At 50.6% G+C, this 21,163-nt stretch overlaps 2 protein-coding genes and 1 long non-coding RNA gene across 4 annotated transcripts; 2 read left to right on the top strand and 1 right to left on the bottom strand.

The window, feature by feature from the left end:
• Window positions 1-1,763: 1,763 nt before the first annotated feature.
• Window positions 1,764-9,569, top strand: PKDREJ (polycystin family receptor for egg jelly). Its single transcript, XM_021668673.2, has one exon. It carries the CDS (start codon window positions 1,785-1,787, stop codon window positions 8,532-8,534), a length of 6,750 nt encoding a protein of 2,249 aa, XP_021524348.2. The 5' UTR covers window positions 1,764-1,784; the 3' UTR covers window positions 8,535-9,569.
• Window positions 9,570-15,267: 5,698 nt separating this feature from the next.
• CDPF1 (cysteine rich DPF motif domain containing 1) lies at window positions 15,268-21,025 on the top strand. Its single transcript, XM_012449457.3, has 4 exons — window positions 15,268-15,303; window positions 16,753-16,865; window positions 17,831-17,942; window positions 19,813-21,025. The coding sequence occupies exons 2-4, from the start codon at window positions 16,753-16,755 to the stop codon at window positions 19,957-19,959; spliced, it is 372 nt and encodes a 123-aa protein (XP_012304880.1). The 5' UTR covers window positions 15,268-15,303; the 3' UTR covers window positions 19,960-21,025.
• On the bottom strand, window positions 15,854-19,625 carry LOC135271278 (uncharacterized). Of its 2 annotated transcripts, none has more exons than XR_010339404.1 (2): window positions 18,250-19,625; window positions 15,854-18,066 (listed from the first exon to the last, which is right to left on the bottom strand). It is a non-coding gene; the product is annotated as an uncharacterized LOC135271278 (long non-coding RNA). The 2 variants fall into 2 exon arrangements; XR_010339405.1 differs by having other exon boundaries at window positions 19,010-19,625.
• Window positions 21,026-21,163: the final 138 nt, after the last annotated feature.

Genomic DNA, 21,163 nt, shown 5'->3' with positions numbered 1-21,163 from the left:
AAAGACCACTTTAAATATAAAGACATGAATAAGTTGAAAGTAAATGAATGAAAAAAATATGCCATATAAGCAGTAAGCAAAAGAGGGCTAGTGTGGCTATTTTAATATCAGGTAAATTAGACTCTGAAACAAACAGTACTACCAGAGATAAAGAGCGAAATTTCATGGCCAGGCACGGTGGCTCACACCTGTAATCCCAGCACTTTGGGAGGCCAAGGTGGGTGGATCACTTGAGCTCAGGAATTTGAGACCAGTGTGGGTAACACAGCAAAACCTCCTCTCTACAAAAAATACAAAACTAGGCCAGGCGTGGTGGCACATGTCTGTAGTCCCAGCTACTTGGGAAGCTGAGGTGGGAGGATCACCTGAGCCCAGGGAGATCCAGGCTGCAGTGAGCTGTGATCACGCCATTGCATTTCAGCCTGGGCAGTGGAGTGAGACTGTCTCAAAGAAGAAAAAAAAAAAAAAAAAAAAAGAGAAAGAGACATTTCATAATGATAAAATGAGCAACTCATCAAGACAACCACAAATGTGTATATATTTAATAAACAGAAGGCCAGATGAGATGGCTCACCCCTACAAACCCAGTACTTTGGGAGGTGGAGTGAGGTTGATATGGTTTGGCTGTGTCCCCACCCAGATCTCATCTTGAACTGTACTCCCATAATTCCCATGTGTTGTGGGAGGGATCCAGTGGGGGATAATTGAATCACGGGGGTAGTTTCCCCCATCCTGTTCTTGTGGTAGTGAATACGTCTCAGAAGATCTGACGGTTTTATCAGGGGTTTCCGCTTTTGTGTATTCCTCATTTTCTCTTGCCACTGCCATGTAAGAAGTGCCTTTCACCTCCTGCCACGATTCTGACGCCTCCCAAGCCATATGGTACTGTAAGTCCAATTAAACCTCGTTCTTCCCAGTCTTGGGTATGTTTTTATCAGCAGCATGAAAATGGACTAATACAGGGGAGAATCAATTAAGACCACAAGTTTGAGACCAGCCTGTGAAACACAGCAAGACCGCCATGTCTACAAAAATAAAAACATGAGTCAGGTGTAGTCACTTAGACCTGTTGTCTGGGAGGCTGAGGCAGGAGGATTCCCTGAGTCCAGGGGTTCAAGGTTACAGTGAGCTATGATTGCACTACTGCACTCCAGCCAGAGCAACAGAGCAAAACCTGTCTCTAAAATCAATCAAGTCCCAAAATATACAGCAAAAATGTACAGAATTAAAGAATGAGGCCAGTCACAGTGGCTCAGGCCTGTAAACCCAGCACTTTGGGAGATCGAGGTGGGTGGATCACGTCAGGTCGCACCACTGCACTCCAGCCTGGGTGACAGAGAGAGACTCCATCTCAAAACAAATACCAAAAACCAAAAACCAACTAGAAATAAAAGAGCAAATCGAACCCAAAGTAAGAAACCCAGAGTCAGATCTTCCTGGACGCCCAGGGATCTCACAGTTCCCTCCTGATCTCCCAGCTGTGACTGGTTTTCCCAAGGGTTCCTGCTGAAGTCCCTTCTCCGTGGTCCGCACGGGGCTGAACTACCCCACCCCCCAGCCATCCTGACCCTGGGGACGGAAAGGGGAGGGGTGCCAAGAAGCCCCCAATGCCGACTGACCCCCAGCTCCCAGGTCCCAGCTGCTCTCTGGGACGTTCTGCCTCTGAGACCCCTCTGCCCGTGACCTTCGATGCCCGAGACCCCCACTGTCCCCGCGACCCCTGAGGCGGTTGGACTCGCCTCGCGGCCTCCGCGGTGCCTCCCAGCTTCTCCCCGACGGGCGCCATGCGGCCTGGACCAGCGCTCCTCCTCCTGGGCCTGGGCCTGGGCCTTGGCCGCCTCCCGCCGCCACCGCCGGCTCCCGGCGGGGCCCAGGCCGCCATTCCCGGGGCGCCCCGCGGCCTCCTGAGAGGTGTCCCCGGCCTCGGAGTGCGCGGCGGTCGCGCCCGCCTCCGTCTGCGGCCCCATGCGGTGCGGGCGGGCGGCGTGGTCCTGAGCGGCCGTGGCGGCCTCTGCTTCCCCCGCGGCGGGGCCCGGCGCCGCTGGTACTGCCTCGACCTGCGCGTCCTGCTCAGAGCCCAGCGCCCGCCCCGGCCCGCAGCGCCCATGCCTGCTGACCTGCAGCTCTCGGCGCGCCGCGGCCGCCTCTCCCTGACGTGGTCCGCGCCGCTGCCGCTCCCGCCCGGATGCCCGGCCTGGACCTTCCTCCTGCGGCTGCTCGGACCCGGCGCCACTCCTCGGGCCGCCCCCGCCGCCCGCGTCTCCCCGCGCTCCGCCTCGCCCGGTCCGCGGCCCCAGCCGGGCTTCGTAGCCCGCACCGAGTGCCCCACAGACGGCCCCGCGCGCGTGGCGTGGCAGGCCGTCAACTCGTCCCACCACAGGGCCATCGAGTCGTCCGTGTCCTGCCAGATAGACGCCTGCGTCATCCAGAGCGTGAGGATCAACACGGACCGGAGGGGCGCCCCCGTGCGCCTGAGCAGGACGGCGGAGGCCACCCTCAATGCCTCGGTGCAGCTGGACTGCCCGGGCGCTCGCGCCATCTCCCAGCACTGGCAGGTGTTCTCCGTGCCCGCCGTGGGCCACACGCCCGACTGGACGCAGCCCTTGGAACTGCCCCAGCTCGAGATCAGGAGGAGCCCCTTGTTCATTCACATCCCCAGACATTCATTATACTGGGGGGTGTATGTGTTTAATTTCACGGTGTCCATCGTCACAGGAAACCCCAAGATGTCCGAGGTGAAAGACTCGGACGCCGTCTATGTCTGGATCGCCAGGAGTCCCCTGCAGGCGGTGATGCTTGGGGAGGCCCAAATTACAGCTAATTTCCCAGAGCAGCTGATTCTGGACGGGTCCACGTCCTCGGACCCAGATGCAGACAGCCCGTTACAGGGACTCCAGTTCTTGTGGTACTGTACCACAGATCCCAGAAACTACCGTGGGGATCAAATAATCCTGGGAAGTAAGGACGTCTGTCACCCCGAGCAGGCCAATCTGAAGTGGCCCTGGGCCTCTGGCCCTGTACTGACACTTTCGCCAGAAACACTGAAAGGCGACCAGGTCTATTTCTTCAGAATGGTGATTCGGAAGGATTCCAGGACAGCGTTTTCTGATAAAAGGGTCCACGTGCTCCAAGGACCAGAAGCCATAGCACACATCACATGTATCGAAAATTGTGAGAGAACCTTAACTGTCTCCGACAGATTTGCTTTGTTCCTAAATTGCACGAATTGTGCGAGCCGTGATTTCTATAAATGGTCGATTTTGTCTTCTTCAGGTGGTGAGATGCTATTTGATTGGATGGGGGAAACTGTAACAGGAAGGAATGGTGCTTATCTGTCTATAAAAGCTTTTGCTTTTCGGTATTTTTTGGAAGCTGAGTTTTGGATTTCTCTCCATCTAGCAAGCTGGAGTGGAACGACCTCGGTCTTCAGGCATTCTTTTATTATTAACCACGGCCCTCAAATTGGAGAATGCAAAATTAATCCAGCTAAAGGAATCGCACTTATGACTAAATTTGTTGTCCAGTGTAGTAATTTTAGGGATAAGCACATGCCTCTTACATATAAAATAATTGTTTCTGATGTGCACAGTGTTGGTGAAATCAGTTCAGTAAAAGAGAACACCCTGGGGACCATCTTGTACTTGGGGCCTCAGTCCACAGCACCCCCTTCCTTTCTCCCTGTTGGTATGTTGGCTAATCAATATGCCTTGAAGATATATGCCCAGGTCTACGACTCTCTAGGAGCTTTTTCTCAGGTGACTTTGCATGCTACCGCACAGGCTCCCACCGACAAAAATTCATCAAAGACTGTGTTGAATCACTTACTCAGTTTCACCATGGGACCAAGTTCATTGCTGTCTACTTTGGTTCAAAAGCAGGATTTTTTACCTGCAGGTTACTTAATGTACATAGTCGCTTCCGTTTTGAATAACATGAGAACTGAATTATCTCTTCAAGATGACAGAGTCAGTCTCCGAGAACACCTCGTTGAACAGTCTTTCCTTCTTCCTGCAAGCACTTTGGTGGAAATTGGCCAGGTGGTCATGGCTGTTACCAAATTAACCCAGAAACCCTCTGAATTCACTTGGGATGCTCAGAAACGTGCCACCATGAGGATATGGCAAGCAAATCATGCCTTACAAGAGTATCAACAAAAAGATAAACACTTTCGATCTGAACAAATAGAAATCGTGAGCACTGGAATATTAATGACTTTGTCCAATATTCTTAAACTGACTTCTTCTGAGCAAGTGATTAAAGATCCTTTCTGTGTAATAGAATCTCTATCAGACACAATACTGGCTAATAAAGTGCCAGGGAATGAAACCACCTCAATGAGAACCCCCAATTTCAACATGTATGTCAAGAAAGTTGGAAAGTGGGGTGTTACCCAGGTCTTCAGAGATGAGAAACACTGCAGAAATTGTTTTTATCCAACACTCAATGCAAGCAGTGTTCCTGGTCTGTCTGCAAATGCTCCCATTTCCACCATGTATTGTGATTTCCCAAATGATCCCTTTCCTTGGTTAAATGATCAGGAAAACGCTTCATTCGTGATATCTGGATTCAGAATGACAGGAGTTGCAGATAACGGTAGTGTGCTAGAGATCACACCTGATGTAGCAGAAGTGTTCCTCGTCAGGAAAAACATGGCCTTTGCAGCTTTTGATCTCACAGTGGGACCCGACAGAGAGGTTGATGGGTCCTCGAAGACGACAGGTGGGTTTAGCTTTCAAGTGGACAGCAGAGTGCCTAGGGAGGTGCTGGTCCACATCATGACAGAAGTGACGGTGCTGTTCACGGTGTTGGTGTACACAGGCAGTCAGATCACTCCCACAGCGCTGGTCGCCACTTTCCTCGTGCCTCACGACATCCCTCCAGTTGCCAGCCAGAGTGCCCTGTTTGACCCGGCCTGCACAGTGAAGAAGGCTCGTGTGGTGTGCCTCCCCCTGTCCCTGCTGCAACTCATAGCTCAGCATAGCCACTCGCCCTACTGTACTGTATCCATAGTACTGCAGGCACCTCGTTTTGTCATGAAGCCCAGTGACAAGCTCGTGAGAATTTCTCTCTTCAGCGTCCAGTGCTTGGACATGTATGGGATCCAGAGTGAATGGAGAGAGGGTTACTGCATTCTTGGTGAGAAGACCAGCTGGCATGAGGTGCACTGTGTCTGCAAGAACTTAGTGAGGGCCAGGCGGCACCTGGGCACACTTGAACTCGCCAGCATTCACCTGCATACCCACTATGTGATGGCCAAGGTGCTTGTGATCCCTAATCCTGTGGATCTACGGTTAAACATCATCAAGACCCTTTACCAAAACCCCGTGACCCTCCTCACTGTGCTTTTCATTATTCTCTTATATGTGATCCTAGCTTTCTGGACCTTGTACAGGGATGAAATGGACCAGTTTCTTCGGGAGCACGTGATAGTTCTACCAGATAATGATCCTTATGATAATTTATGCTACTTGGTGACTATTTTTACAGGAAGTCGTTGGGGTTCTGGGACCAGGGCCAATGTATTTGTGCAGCTTAGAGGCACAGTGAGTACCAGTGATGTGCATTGTTTAAGCCATCCACACTTTACAACTCTCTACCGAGGCAGCATCGACACTTTCCTCCTAACGACAAAAAGTGACCTGGGGGACATCCATTCCATCCGTGTGTGGCACAACAACGAGGGCCATTCGCCTAGCTGGTATTTAAGTAGAATCAAAGTGGAAAATCTGTTTAGTAGGCACATTTGGCTGTTCATATGCCAGAAATGGCTTTCTATTGATACCACTTTGGACAGAACATTTCAGGTTACCCATCCAGATGAGCATCTGACCAGAAAAGACTTTTTCTTTATAGACATCAGTAGTAAGCTCCAGAAAAACCACATGTGGTTCTCTATTTTTGCTAGTGTTGTTGCTAAAACATTCAGTAGGCTCCAGAGATTGTCCTGTTGTTTAGCAATATTGCTAAGCTCTCTTCTTTGTAACATTATGTTCTTTAATCTAAATAGACAAGAACAAACTGAGTCAAGAGAAAGGAAGTACATCAGGTCGATGATGATAGGAATTGAAAGTGTCTTAATTACAATCCCTGTGCAATTATTAATAACTTTTTTGTTCACCTGTTCCCAGAGGAAACCTCAAGCAGATCTAAAGGAGGCATCTCCTCAAAAGCTTCCTCTAATGTCAGAAGGAAGTGGACACTGGGAAGAATCCTTGAGAAAGTGGCATGCTAACGAAACTGCTAAGGAGCTTCCCAGGGAGGTCGCAAAACCTGCATCTAAAGGAAAGCCCAGGCTCCCTAAGGCTGCTCCTAAGGCAACCCCCAAACCCAAGCACACACATAGGAAAGCACAAATCAAGACCCCAGAGACCCAAAGGCCAAATACAAATTCCATTAACAACAACGAAGACGATCAGAATGTCCCTTCCAAAGAGCACCCTTCCCAACAGGAGCTCCAGCAGCTTAAGAAAAAGGCCCAGATCGTCCTGCCTTTGTGGTGTGTTTATGTTGCATGGTTTTTGGTTTTTGCTACTTCTAGCATTTCCTCATTCTTCATCGTATTTTATGGACTGACTTATGGCTATGACAAGTCAATAGAATGGCTCTTTGCATCTTTTTGTTCATTCTGTCAGTCAGTTTTTCTGGTGCAGCCGTGTAAAATTATACTCTTGTCAGGCTTCAGAACAAATAAACCCAAGTATTGCAAAAACCTTTCATGGTCAACCAAGTATCAATATACTGAGATCAGGCTGGATGGAATGAGTAAGCGTCCAGACAAAATGCAGAGGATACATGACCAGATTGTCCGAATCCGAGGCACGAACATGTACCAACCTCTTACAGAAGATGAAATTAGAATATTCAAAAGAAAGAAGAGAATCAACAGAAGAGCACTCCTGTTCCTGAGTTACATTCTAACTCATTTTATCTTTCTGGTGCTTCTGTTGGTCCTTATCGTCCTGCTGTGTTACACTGACAGCTTCTACTATAACCAGTTTATCCGTGATCGGTTCTCTGTGGATCTTGCTACTGTGACTAACCTGGAGGACACCTACAGATGGCTGAACAGCGTGCTGTTGCCTTTGTTACACAATGACCTGAATCCAACATTTCTTCCTGAAAGTTCATCTAAAATTCTTGGCCTTCCATTGATGAGGCAAGTGAGAGCAAAATCTAGTGAAAAAATGTGTCTACCTGCCAAAAAGTTTGTGCAAAGTAGTATCAGAAGAGAAATTCATTGTCATCCCACTTATGGCATTGACCCAGAAGACACAAAAAACTATTCTGGCTTTTGGAATGAAGTTGATCAGCAGGCTATAAACAAGAGTATCAATGGATTTACCTATAAGCCTCAAGGAAAGCAATGGCTGTATTATTCCTATGGACTACTGCACACCTATGGATCTGGAGGCTATGCATTCTATTTTTTTCCAGAACAGCAGCGGTTTAATTCCACACTGAGGCTCAAAGAACTTCAAGAAAGCAATTGGCTTGATGAGAAGACATGGGCTGTGGTTTTGGAATTAACGACTTTTAATCCAGACATAAATCTATTCTGCAGCATTTCAGTCATATTTGAGGTCTCTCAGTTAGGAATTGTCAACACAAGCCTATCTCTACACTCTTTTTCACTTGCTGATTTCAACAGGAAAACTTCAGCAGAAATCTACTTATATGTGGCTATTCTCATTTTTTTCTTAGCCTACGTTGTCGATGAGTGTTATATCATTATGCAAGAAAGAGCCTCCTACGTAAGAAGTGTGTATAATTTGCTCAACTTTGCTTTAAAGTGCCTCTTTACTGTGTTCATTGTGTTCTTTCTCAGGAAGCATTTCCTGGCCACCGGCATAATTCAGTTTTACTCGTCGAACCCTGAAGACTTCATTCCCTTTCATGCGGTTTCTCACGTGGATCACGTCATGAGGATAATTTTGGGTTTCCTCTTATTTTTGACGATTTTGAAGACCCTCAGGTATTGCAGATTCTTCTATGATGTGCGCCTGGCTCAGAGGGCCATCCAGGCTGCCCTCCCCGGCATCTGCCACATGGCATCTGTTATGTCCGTGTATTTCTTCGTATACATGGCTTTTGGTTGCCTGGTGTTTGGTCAGCATGAATGGAATTACAGTAACTTGATTCATTCCACTCAGACAGTATTTTCCTATTGTGTCTCAGCTTTCCAGAACACTGAGTTTTCCAATAACAGAATTCTGGGGGTCCTGTTCCTCTCATCTTTCGTGCTGGTGATGATCTGCATCTTGATCAACTTATTTCAGGCTGTAATTCTGTCTGCCTATGAGGAAATGAAGCAGCCCGTGTATGAGGAGCCCTCAGAGGAAGTGGAAGCAATGACATATTTATGCCGTAAACTGAGAACCACGTTCAGCTTTCTGACCTCCCAATCTAAGGCCAAAGACGAGCCTGAGTTCTTTACTGACATGCTGTATGGGCGGCCAGAGAAGAACAGCCGCCGTTTTCTGGGGTTGAAGACCAGAAACATCAACGGGAAGAAAATGGTTTACCTTGTTGTTTGATGAATTATGGTTTCAAGAGTCACAAGCAAGCGTTTCCCCAAATGCTGAGTCTATGGGATGAAGGGGATTAGGAAGTGTTAGTGGCTTCATCATGCTTTCTACTCATGTCTTTCACCAGGCGCATCCCCTACACTTGGAAGTATCTCCAGTCTTGGCCTCTGCTCTTGGGAGTGTGAAAGTTGGTATGTAGCATCTGAGGAGAGAGGAGGGTCACAGTGTGAGATTCCTGGACTGATTTCCCTTTAGAGGGGAGTTAAGTGATTCCTGGTACAAGGGCAACCCTGTTGCTTTGGTGTCAGCAGCAGTTTAGAGGAGGCAGAGCCACTGGTTTTGAGAACCAGATTTGAGAGAGGGACCTGGCCAGGGTGGTGCGTTGTCGGGTGTTTCTGGGCTTGACCCACGCTGGAAGCCGATGGCCTGTTGCTCCAGCACCGAGCCCCAAACTCCTTGGCCTTGCTGGGAGGCCCCTTTGTAGACCAGCACTGCAGAGCCTTCCCTCCTCTTGGTTCCCCTGGGTTTAGGGCCTCGTGGGAAGTTCCAGGGCTTACTTCATGCTTGGGAACGCAGGAGTGGCGCTTCTCATTTATTCTTAAAGCTACTGCAAGTTAAAGTAAAATTCAGTAACATTTTCTGACCAAGAGACATGTTTCGTTAAGCAACAAAATGGTGTATATGGGTTCACAGTAACATATAGTAAATGCTCTATATACTGAATAGAGCAACATATACATCCAGGATCTGGGCATTTGGTTATTTATGGTGTGCTGGACTATTTCGGAATAAGGAAAATGTGGCTTATCACTTAATAGAAACAAGAGCCAGCAGCTGTACTATTTTCACTCAGAAGCATGTTCATTTATGTAGATGCCACTTTAAGCTTTATCAGAATTAAATTTGAGATCTCTTCTTTGAGCCTTGCAGTGATTTCCGTGTGAGGGGCATATACACACATAGCTCCTGCCCTCCAAGTGGAGGGCCAGAAAAGGGGGACAACCAAATGAGATGGGTGGCTGCTTTGTACCCACTTCGGTGTCCCTGTCATCCTCAGTTGCTCTGAAATGGACACAGCACGCTAGGCCCCTGCAGGCACACGTAGACGCCTTCTATCCTTTCCTTCGATGAAATGCTAGCCCTGGGCAGAATGTAGTTCTGTCTTACCTGTTGCCACGTGAGAAAATGAAGAGGTCTCATGATTCACCCACGTCCTCACACAGTTAGCAAGGGTCAGAAAGTCAGATGGGGGCTGGGCGTGGTGGCTCACACCTGCAATTCCAGCACTTTGGGAGGCCAAGGTGGGCAGGTCGCTTGAAGTCAGGAGTTAGGGACCAGCCAGGCCAACATGGTAAAACCCTGTCTCTACTAAAAATACAAATATTAGCTGGACATGGTGGTGGGTACCTGTAGTCCCAGGTACTCAGGAGCCTGAGGCAGAAGGATCACTTGAACCCAGGAGGCAGAGATTGCAGTGAGCTGAGATTACACCACTGCACCCCAGACTGGGCAACAGAGCAAGACTCTGTCTCAAAAAAAAAAAGGTCAGATAGAGATTTTCTTTTTTTTTCCTTTTTTTGAGATAAGAGTTTCGCTCTTGTTGCCCAAGCTGGAATGCAATGGTGCGATCTTGGCTCCCTGCAACCTCCGCCTCCCAGGTTCAAGTGACTCTCCTGCCTAAGCCTCTCGAGTAGCTGGGATTACAGGTGCGTGCCACCATGCCCGGCTAATTTTTTTGTATTTTTAGTACAAATAGGGTTTCACCATGTTAGCCAGGCTGGTCTCAAACTCCTGACCTCAGGCAATCTGCCTGCCTCAACCTCCCAAAGTGCTGGGATTACAGGCATGAGCCACAGTGCCCCGCCCAGGTGGGGATTTTCTAACTCCCCTGGTGGGAAGGTCATGGGGACAGCCTGGCCCACACTAGCCCACTGGTTCTGACTGGGGCACATGTTCTTGAGATAGTGCCTCTCTTAACCACCTGACTTTGGAATGGATTGAGAAAAAGAGTCAGCAGGGGTCCAAATGATTACTTTTTACTGACAGAGGCTGGCTGCAGTCAGGACAAATGCACTTGCCCACTGAACTGCAGAATGAGGGACCTCAATCCCCAGTTGCAGGCAAGCTGCAGAGACCCGCCCTTCAAGGCAGCAGAGACTGCTGGGAAGAGGGTGAGGCAGAGACACATGCTGTCTGTGGGTGGGCATCCCCAGGCCTTCTCCCCTAGTTTAGTAATACACTGAAGTCCCTGCCCCTTCCCAGGGACTGAGCGGGGTCAGGGTAGGCTAGTTGGCCTCCCTTCCTAGGAAGAAAGCACCAGGGGTGGAGGAGAAGGGTTTCCCACCAACAAAACCCAAGCTGTGCAGTGGGAAAATGAGTTACTAATGAGTCAGGGAGGGCCACAGTTGTAACCACAGGTGCCACATGGGCAGTCCCAACCTCAGAGGCCGTAGAGAGTCACCGGGGGCCCAGGAACAAGCACTGGAGGTGGTTTGAGTGATGACCAGGGACAGCTGCTGTGGGGCCTTCCAAATACGACAAGGATCTCAATTTCTTGCTGAAAGTGAGAAATCCAGCAGTCTCGGGACTTTTTTCCAGGCATGCTGGGAAAGAAGAGAGAACAAGGGGTTTCCCTCTAACCTGATACAGCAATAACAGGTATTTATACAGATTAGAAACAAGGAGATGCCAGTTACATTATCAGGAGGACAAGGTATCACGTAACAAATCAAAATTGAGGTTTCTTCTCAAGAACGTTTTCACAGGACATAGCAACAATTTCTTTTTGGGCGGGGGCAGGGACAGTTTCTTTTTGAGACGGAATCTTGCTTTGTCACTGAGGTTGGAGTGCAGTGGTGAGATCTTGGCTCACTGCAACCTCTGCCTCCTGGGTTCAAGCAATCCTCATGCCTTAGCCTCCCAAGTAGCTGGAATTACAAGTGTGTACCACCATGCCCAGCTAATTTTTGTATTTTCAGTAGAGACGAGGTTTCACCATTTTGGCCAGGCTGGTCTTGAACTCCTGACTTCAAGTGATCTGCCTACCTTGGCCTCCCAAACTGCTGGGATTATAGGCGTGGGCCACTGTGTCCTGCAGGACATAGCAACAATTTCTAAAGGAGTCTTTTTTTTTTTAAGATGGAGTCTTGCTCTGTTGCCCAGGTTGGAGGATCTCAGTTCATTGCAACCTCCGCCCCTGGGTTCAAGCAATTCTGGTGCCTCAGCCTCCTGAGTAGCTGGGACTACAGGCATGCCCCCACAAACACCTGGCTAATTTTTTTTTTTTTTTTTAGTAGAGACAGGGTTTCACCATAGTTGGCCAGGCTGGTCTTAAACACCTGGCCTCAAGTGCTGGGATTATAGGCGTGAGCCACCATGCCCAGCCTAAAGGAGTCTAAGATCCTTGTTCTCATTATACTTCCAGGGATAGGGTAGGCCTATTCCAGAATAATTGGCTATAGTCATGAACACCCTCCCAATTGTCTCTGTTGCACGGAACAAGATGGATATTCCTGGTTTTGTTCTCAATTTAGCCCCTTATTAATTCAGAGTAGTTGAACAAGTTTTACATGCAAAGAAAGCTCCGTCGTCGCTGTAGATACAGAGAAGGGGATATATGCCCTTCATCTATCTAAACTCTTTTGTTAATTAAGAAGACTTTGCATTTTTAAGGCCTGCTTCTGGAATTTCGTTAGTTAGCTTTAAAAACAAAATGCAAGGCTTTAGACTTCTATGTTACTGGTAGAAACGGAGAAGGGGACAAACAGGATGGTATTCAGTGAAGTGGGGTGCATAAGGAGTTATTCTTCCACAGTACCCCCTTTTGCTGCTATTAGCAATATTTTAGCTCTAGATGTTCTTCTGCATTCAATCCTTCTGATTTTCAGATTTTCTTTCACAGTCTTTACCTAAATACACAATGTACAATATTTGATATTGTGGTAATCTTTTAAGATAACATCTATACAACATTTTACAAGTAATGTCACAACATATAGGCAATTATTTTTCCCAGCGAGCCCACCCCTAGCATCTGTGGGGCCTAGGGCAGGACTACAAATAGCTACATGTCTGAATATTTAAAAGCTTACAAACTGTTACATAAAATATTTATATCCATTTACCTGGACAAATACACCTTCATAAAACAATTCAAAATTATGTATAAAACTATGATTTTAATATAGCTGAAAATAGGCAAAATATTAAAGATAACTAAATTTAATTTTTATTGTGTACCTCTGGGTATTCTGTTGATGGGCCACTAATGCTTGGAAGGGTAATGAAGACATACGTAATCCATAAATTACGTTATTTCTTCCATAAATGTTTGTCTTGTCTTCATTTCAGAAGAATGACTAATGCAGATTTTCACACAATTGCATTCTATTGACAATAGTGCCAAATTAGACAACCTTTCCTGGTCAGTATACTTTTGGATAATTTTAGTTATCTCAATTGGGAGAACTTGACTCTGCTGAGTGGTAACAAATTAGGAATAAGATTCTTAAAGCTTTATATTCAGAACTAAACTATGACTATTGATATGTTTAAACTCTGTAGGAGGGGCACATATGCAAAATTATGATTGCAGAAAATATTACACAATATATTTTCATTATATAGTTATTATTTCACCATTATCATCGTTTCTTACATTAAACCCATATAAGATTTCTTCTCTTTCTTTTACATTGCTAGGGTATTATTATAAAGACAACTGAAAACTGCAGTAGGTAGGTTACTCACTGAATCTCTCTCTTCAGTAGAATCTATACCTTGATCTACCAAAGCAAAAAAATAATCGTTATAGACGTTAGTTCCAGAATCATTCCTACATAAATGTTTTCTTCAGACTCCAGCAAATGCTTCTAGTTCCAGTTTTCTTATCTTTTATTTGAATGTTATCTTAGGGTTTATTTCACATGCAGTTACTTTAGGGAAACCATTTTCTCCTAAAACTTTATGCAGTATTTTAAAACCTTTTGGATTTTTTTTTTTTTTTTTTTTTTTTTTTTTAGATAGAGTCTCGCATTGTTGCCCAGGCTGGAGTGCAATGGCGCAATCTCCGCTCACTGCAACCTTTGCCTCCCGGGTTCACGCAATTCTCCTGCCTCAGCCTCCGGAGTAGCTGGGACTACAGACACACACCACCACATTTCCCTAATTTTTTGTATTTTTAGTAGAGATGGATTTCACTATGTTGGCCAGACTGGTCTTGAACTCGTGATCTGCCTGCCTCAGTCTCCTAAAGTGCTGGGACTACAGGGATGAGCCACTGCGCCCAGCCAAATCCTTTTGGATTCTTTAAAGCTTTTTCTAATAGTAATAACTGGACAGCTCAAATACAAAATTACCTCCATTTTCTGCCAAAGACCACGATTTGCTCTTTGAATGTTACCTATTATTTCACTTAACTCTTGTAATCTGTTAATGTGTCTAGAATAAGTCAAATAGCTTTAACAGCACTCATGGGATTATCATCATTGTATATGAGAGTAACCATAGGTCAAATCCAAAATGCTTCTAGATGTTCCATCTTAGACACCTCCAGAAACAAAAACAACCCAGTATGTCACCTTTGAAGTGATCCAACAAATCAAACGCCGTTGCTCTAAGCACCGTGGAGGTCACGTCTACTAGTAATGAAATCCAACTGCTTGCTAATTCTTGGGCCCCTCTTGCCCAGGTCTAAGAGTGGTTCTGGTTTCCATTACTGCTAAAATGCCATCCTTACTTCTCAGTTCGCCAAAGGAGCAAGTCCCAGACCTCAGCCTGCTGCAACTTGGCAACATTCCTTCAAATGTGGCCTGACAAACCAAGAATAAATTCTGGTGTCTCAGGAACGGAGACGAAGCACCTCTAGGCCTAGGGAAGGGTCACAGAGAGCCCTGTAACGCAGCAGCATGTGAAAAGCTGCAGGCTGGTGTCGCAGGCAGGTGGCATAAGCAGGCCTTCTCCCGCATGGAGCAAAACCCGCAAACCTTTGGGAGAAGGAGGGCGGCCACCCTGTCGTCCCCAAAGTACCGGTGAAGGCCCGCTGTGGCTGGGGCGAAGGACTCCAGCTGGGCATGATTGGAGCCTACAGGCAAAGCCAGGCCGGCTTCAGAGTCCGCGCCCCTGACCCCACGGAAAGGTGCCTCTCACATACTGGAGGCTCCAGGAGTGGGACGGGCATTTCGGGTCTAGGGCACGGGGTGTCAGAGGCCCCGGGCGGGAACCGAGGGAAGCAGTTGTGGCTGGTGCGAGGGGCAGCGGAGAGGCCCGGGAGGCGAAAGCAGAACGCAGCGCAGACCCGAGGGGCGCCACAGGCCAGGTGGGCCTTGGAGGAGCAAGGACAGGTCCTGAGACCCCGCTGAGCAGACACATCGCTTCCTGTGTGAGGGGGCGGACGTTCCGGTGGGGCGGCACGGGAGAGCGGGTGGGAGACTTTGGGTGGGAGACTGGAGGCGCCCTCGCGCCCCTCAGCTATCCGGAGACCTCCAGCCTGCGACCTCGACCCTGCCAAGCCTGGTGGAACACTCGGAAAGAAGCTCAGCGCCTCGGGGCGGCCAGGACAGAGCCCAGTCCCGGCCCCACAGTTCTGGGAGTTCCCCCCGCCCAGAACCCGCGCAGGAGCACGCGGCAACCGGAAAAGCGAAGCTGGGGCGGAAGAAGATCGCGAGGCCCAGCTCCCGGCGCCGCTCCTGCGTCTGCGCTTGCGCCAGGATTGGCCGAGCAGCCGCGGGGCGGGGCCGCGCAAGCGCCATGGACGCGGAGCCGTGCGGCGTCGGCGACTGTGAGTGCGCTGCGAGGCATGTCCGGAGGGATCGTGTTGTAGGCCGGCCCCGCGCTGCTTCCGGGCGCCTCCCGCTCGCCGGGACTGAGTCCGCGCCGGCGTGGTCTGCTGAGTTCCGAGCACCAGGGGTCGGCGCGGCCGCTCTCGGCTTTTGGGACGAGACGGAGGAGCTGGGTGTCGGCCTCGCGATCCCCCGCTGACCTCGGGCAGCGCTGGGGCGAGGGAGGGCGCGCGGAGGCTTGCGGGGACCACCATCGCTTCCGGACCCGCTCAGCGGTCCCTGATTACAGGCTCCGCCCCCAGGAGCCTTGGCGGGGACCTAGGACGCCCCGGTGTGCAGAAGAGAAGCGGGATCAGGTTCACGCAGACCCACGATCGGATCCTAACTTTTTTTTTTTTTTGAGGCGGACTCTCGCTCTGTCGCCCAGGCTGGAGGGCAGTGGCGCGATCTCGGCTTACTGCATCCTCCGCCTCCCGGATTCAAGCGATTCCCTGCCTCAGCCTCCCGAGTAGCTGGGATTACAGGCGCCCGCCACCATGCCCGGCTAACTTTTGTAATTTTAGTAGAGACATGTTTTGCCATGTTGGCCAGGCTGGTCTCTAACTCCTGACCTCAGGTGATCCACCCGCCTCGGCCTCACAAAGTGCTGGGATTACAGGCGTGAGCCACCATGCCCGGCTGGCGGGTCGTAAAGTCATTGGTAGCCCACGTTTCCTGGAGTTGCATCTGGGGTCACCCAGCGGCAAAGCCCATACCACTTGATTCACCTTTACACGCCAGGCCCAGTTCAGGCGAGGGGAGGTCACAGCCAGGAGCCCGGGGCCAGCCGATAATGTTGTACTTGATTCCATAGTCAAGGAGCTGGGTAATCGGCAGTATCGTAACTTTTGGTGAACCCATCAGATGGCAACCATTTAGCCAGAAATGTAAGGAAAGAGAGGCCTCCAAGACCCAACAGTGAACATGAGAAGGGGGTTCCATACCAGCAGATAAGAAGACAGTTTTAATGAAGTGCTGTATACCATGTGTGGACTTGTGTGAGGGCATAGAGCTTCTGAGAAACAGGAGAGTTTGCACCCACACTGGGCTCTTTTCCACCAGCATTCACTGGGGGCTGGTGGTTAAGACTGAGGCAGAGCAGGAGACCAGAAGGCTTTGGCCGTGTTGCAGCCTTGGAGGAAGAGATGGCTGCTCCAGCTGGATCCTGTCTGGATCCTCTCTAGCAGTACAAAAACCTTAAACCGCTGGGATATGGGTCCCAAATCCTGTCACTGTGGGCACCTGTGAAAACCTGTTTCAGCTGGGGACAGAGAAAAGGGATCCCCCAGGGTACAGTGGGGAGGCAGGAAACTCTTAGGACTGTATCATTAGGGTCTTCACAGCTGGGGAAGTGGCAGGATTCCTGAGAAAGCCTGTGACCCAGGGACACCCATCTCTTGATATTGCAGATGGCGTCCCATGCAGAGTGCCATCCTCTGGGAGTGTTTGAGTGTGAACTCTGTGCCTTGACAGCTCCCTATAACTACGTGGGGCAGAAGCCTCCCAACACCCAGTCGATGGTGTGAGTATGTGCCCTTTGGGCCAGTGCCAGGGAAGCCTGTGCCCAGTGCTGATTGGTGGGTACTGGGCCTAGGTCTGACACCAGCTTGAGTGTGGCTCTTTAGGTCCCACCCTGCCCAGGCTCTGGATACTTCCGCTGTAATCTCTGGAGGCCTGGGCAAGCTTGGGGTCTGTCTGACTCTTCTAGAACCTTCCTCCACACCTAAAAGACCAACACCTGCTCTAGCTGTGGGGAAGCAGCTCAGCAGCCGGGAGGAGCTGTGGTGGCCTCCCCATCTGGGGCTGCGCCCTTGCCATGACACTTTCTTAGTGGGAGGCCCGTCCTCCTTGTAGACCTGGACTAGAGCCAGTGGGTCCGGGGGCTTATCTTTTGACCTCCAGCTTGTCCTTCATCAAATGCCACTTTGTTGGAAAGCCAGCTGGTGTGTTACTCACACGGGATGCAGTGGTGGGGCATGGCTTTTGCCTCCTGGCTGTTGTCCTTCTGCTGACTGGGAGCCTGACTGTCATCATACCACGCCGTGGTGTCATTCTGATGTGTGGCATGAGGCCACCTGGCCTCCAGGGTCTGTGAGGGTGTGTCCTCCTGCATGGAAGCAGGTGGCTTGGGGTGTAGGGGAGGCCTGGGGTGCTCAGATGGTGGCCTTGTGCCCCACCCTGGAGAGTCAGTCAGGGCCTGGGGGCTCCTGTTGGAGCAGCCCTTCTTTTGGCTGAGAACAAGGGTTTCTCTACCACAGCTGTTAGAGAGGTGAGAACAGGTCCAATTTCAGTGCCAGTGTGGTCCCCAGTTGCTGATCCTTTCTGTCACTGTCCTGCAGCACGGGTGGCCTAGTCCCCTGCCCCGAGCCCACGCAGGTGTGCAGGCCCTGCGGAGGTCCAGGCTGCTGCTGCATGGCCATTGCTCATGGCTGATTTTCCGACAACAGAGATTTGGGCCATTCTACAGCTGGCATCTCTCTCCTGCAGCCTCCTGGAGGAAAGCTATGTCATGAAGGATCCCTTCACCTCCGACAAGGGCAGATTCCTGGTCCTCGGCTCACATTGCAGTGTGTGCAGCAGGCTGGTGTGTGTGGGCCCGGTGGGTAAGCAGCGTGGGCTGGGGCTGCCTGTCTTTGCTGGGGTTATCCTGAAGCTCTCCCTGAATAGGTGGCCTGGGAGGGAGGGACCAGCTGGTTCACCTCATTATAGATGGGGCCCCGCAGCTGATGAAGGGGAGAGGCGAGAGGGTAAGCTAGGGTCAGTTAGAGGGTCTCAGCCTGGTGTAGGAATGGCAGTAGGTTCTTGGTGGCTCTGCACCCACCCCAGTGACCCCTCAGGGTTCCTCCCCTTCCCACCAGCAGTGCAGATGGTCCTTGTGCTCCCTCTCACCAGGGACGGTGACTTACCTTCTAGATGTTCTTGGAGGGCCCTTCCAGAAGAAGGGACTGTCCTTTCTTGAGCACCTGTGTGCCAGGCCCTGTGCTTGGGACCTGTTTTACCGCTGAGGCTTCATTCAGTCCTGCCCCTAACTTAGTCAGGTAAAGCAGTATTCTAGTCCACCCATTTTATCTATGAGGGAACTGAGCTTCAGAGAGACTGGGTGGGCTGGGTTCACCTGGGTAGCTGAAAACCTAAGGACGGATGGAAGTGGAGCAGTGTGGCTTTCACAGCGTGGCCAGTGTACTTAGAGTGATCCTGGAGTCTGAAAAGTCCCCGAGCATCTGCCACAGGGTGACATGCACGCAGGAGAGGTATATCAGCAGCCAGGGGGACCAGATGGGCCAGGGCGGGAGGAAGGAGCCTCTGCAGTGTGGCATAGGGAGTGTCTGAGGCACATGGAGAAGCTGGTGGTCCAGGAGAAGCTGGGAAAGGAAGACTGGAAAGGTGGGTGGGCCAGGTGGGGAGGTCTTGAATGCAACACCTTGGCCTTGGGCTGCTCTTCGTGAGTAGTGGTTGCGGAGCGGGAAGGGGGCGCACACAGGTATCACAAGTCTGCAGCTTTCTTTGTTTCAACAGTAGGTTGTTAATGAGCAGATCTCCACGGCAAAGGGTCTTTTCTAAGAGCTGCAGGAGGGCAACCTGATGTTTGCGAGCACACTAAGCTTTAGGAACAGACAGACACCAAAAATGAGATGGCCTAAGTAAAGCAAATAGTTACTTACTTACTTTCTCCCATTTAAGAGTCCAGAACTGGAGGTCTTGGCTGGAAGGGCACCCCTGTTGTCTTCAGCAGAGTCTCCATTTGGGTCCCTTGTGGCTGTGGCAGCTCCCAGCATCATATCTGCATCCCAGCCAGCAGGAAGGGACATGAGAGCACAGTCCATTCCTTCAAAGGGCATGACCAGGAGGTGGCACACACAGTTGCTGACACCCCTGACCAGCCTGAGTCACATGGCGATGCCCAGTTGCAGAGGGGGCTGGGGAATGTCATCCTTAGCTACGTGCTGTGCACCGTGATGAATCTCGGGAGTTCTAGTGTATAAGAGGAGAGAGTCATGGCCGGACAGTTCTGGCCTCCTGCCTAGACTAGCTAGCTCGTCCGTGGCCTCTTTGGTCTGTGGGGCTGTCCTTCCTGTCCCCTGCTGCTCCCAGCACCAGTGGCCACTGTTCCTGCTGCGATAACTGGGAGGGGAGGACTGGGATTTCCGGCGTTTTTGGGCACGGCCTGTGCTCCAGCTTTCCATTGTTGTCGCGTCACCGTGAGGGAGCAGAGCAGGCTCCAGAGTCTTTCTGTCCCATCCCAGCTGTTCCCACCCAGGGCAGCCCAGGCTTGCACTGCTTTTCTCCTGGACACCCTGCCAGGCCCTGAGGCCCGGCTCTCCCTCCTGCTGGTCTAGCTCTGGCTATGTGCCCACATTGCATGCTGGGGCCCCAGCCCAGCCTCCTGAGTGTGGGAAGGGCTGGCCCCTGGGAGAAGCTGCACCGTGTTCCCAAGATACTCAGCCTTCATCCTTGTCCCCTTCTTTCAGGAGTGCAGTTTATTCTACTCCAAGAGATTCTGCCTCCCTTGTGTCCAGGAGAACATCAGTGCTTTTCCTCAGGAAATTCGGCAAGACTTGGAGAAAAGGAAAGCTCTGTCAAAGAGGCCCCCTAGCCAGCCTGCTTCTCGGACGTGAGTGCAGCTGGGGCCGTGTCGTCGGGCAACACCCTGCACGGAGCTCCTGGGCCAGCCTGCACCAGGGATGCTGCTGAGCTGGGAGCTGCCGTGCCTGGCCTTGTTTCTGGACCATTGGGAGCAGCACTGCAGCCCAGAGGAGCTGGAGTCCAGCTTGGAGCAGCCACAGGCCCAGGGAGTTGTGCCAGGAAGGTAGCCCAAAGGCAGGTGCCAGACCAGACACAGCCAGGAACCCGGCCAGGCATCCCCGCGCACCCCTTAGCGCCAAGGCCTGAGTGAGTGCTGCTCAGATGCGACTAAGAGGGACGACCTCCTTCAGCGGGCAGCTCCTAAGAGGCCACCTGCAGGTGCATGTGCGCGAAGATGCCACGCAGTGTTGGCGCCAGGGTGCACCGTAGGTGGCTGTAATGGTCTCTCTGTGAGGAAACTCACTGACAGCAGCTGCCTCTGGAGCCAGCCTGGGAGGTCTAGAGGGTGACAAAACTTTTACTTCATATCCTTATGTGATGCTTGGAAAATGTTTTTAACCTTGACCGTGTATTATGTTTATAATTAAAAACCCAGCTAATGATTGGAAAAGGAATCTTCCACTGAAACATCTGGATACCCGACATCCTCCCTGGGTACTCTGGGCCTGGCAATGGTCGGGGTCTCCTGGGAAGGTGAGTGCTGGCTTCCAGCCTCTCCAGTTCCCTCAGGCTCTGGCTTCAGCACGGACCCCTCCATTCTGTCTCCCACAATCCCAAGTCAGGAATGCTGTGGACTTCCTGTCCTCACCTCGCACCTCAAGACCATCACGCTGCCTGCCTGCTTGCCTCCTGCCATCTCGAACACAGTCCTGGGTGCCTGCAAAGCCCGGCCCCACTGCCTGCTGGGAGTTCCTGCAGCACCCCCTCCTCCAGACTCCCCATCTCCCTGGAGCTTCTAGGGTAGCAATTGATAGGGCACTGATCTGTGAGCTCTGGAATGTCTGCTTAGAGTTCTGAGAGGCAGGAGCTGCTCTGTCGTTCTAACTACTCAAGGCCAACTGTTACGTGATGAAGGGATGAATAAAGAGTTTTTGCTGACTTACGTGTGCACTGATGTATTTGAAGATGCCCGCTGCTTTCAGAAATTTCCCGTTGTATGTGACTTCAGAGGAAAGGATGTCATGTTCTGGATCCACATTGTCCTAGATCCATTCTGTAAGCTTAAGGACACAAAAG

Source organism: Aotus nancymaae, unplaced genomic scaffold, assembly GCF_030222135.1.
Source record: "Aotus nancymaae isolate 86718 unplaced genomic scaffold, 86718_ANA_hifiasm-v0.15.2.pri h1tg000076l, whole genome shotgun sequence".
In the NCBI taxonomy this organism is placed as follows: domain Eukaryota; kingdom Metazoa; phylum Chordata; class Mammalia; order Primates; family Aotidae; genus Aotus; species Aotus nancymaae.
Note: the sequence above shows the minus strand (reverse complement) of the source record. Positions and strands in the feature narration are given on the sequence as shown.

What these genes read in the sequence shown, in the direction of transcription:
- PKDREJ (XM_021668673.2), top strand. Translation starts at nt 1,785, where the DNA reads ATGCGGCCTGGACCAGCGCTCCTCCTCCTGGGCCTGGGCCTGGGCCTT.
- CDPF1 (XM_012449457.3), top strand. Translation starts at nt 16,753, where the DNA reads ATGGCGTCCCATGCAGAGTGCCATCCTCTGGGAGTGTTTGAGTGTGAA. An exon ending in CCCAACACCCAGTCGATGGT is followed by an intron (nt 16,866 to 17,830) that starts GTGAGTATGTGC and finishes TCTCTCCTGCAG; the next exon opens with CCTCCTGGAGGAAAGCTATG. An exon ending in GGCTGGTGTGTGTGGGCCCG is followed by an intron (nt 17,943 to 19,812) that starts GTGGGTAAGCAG and finishes CCCTTCTTTCAG; the next exon opens with GAGTGCAGTTTATTCTACTC.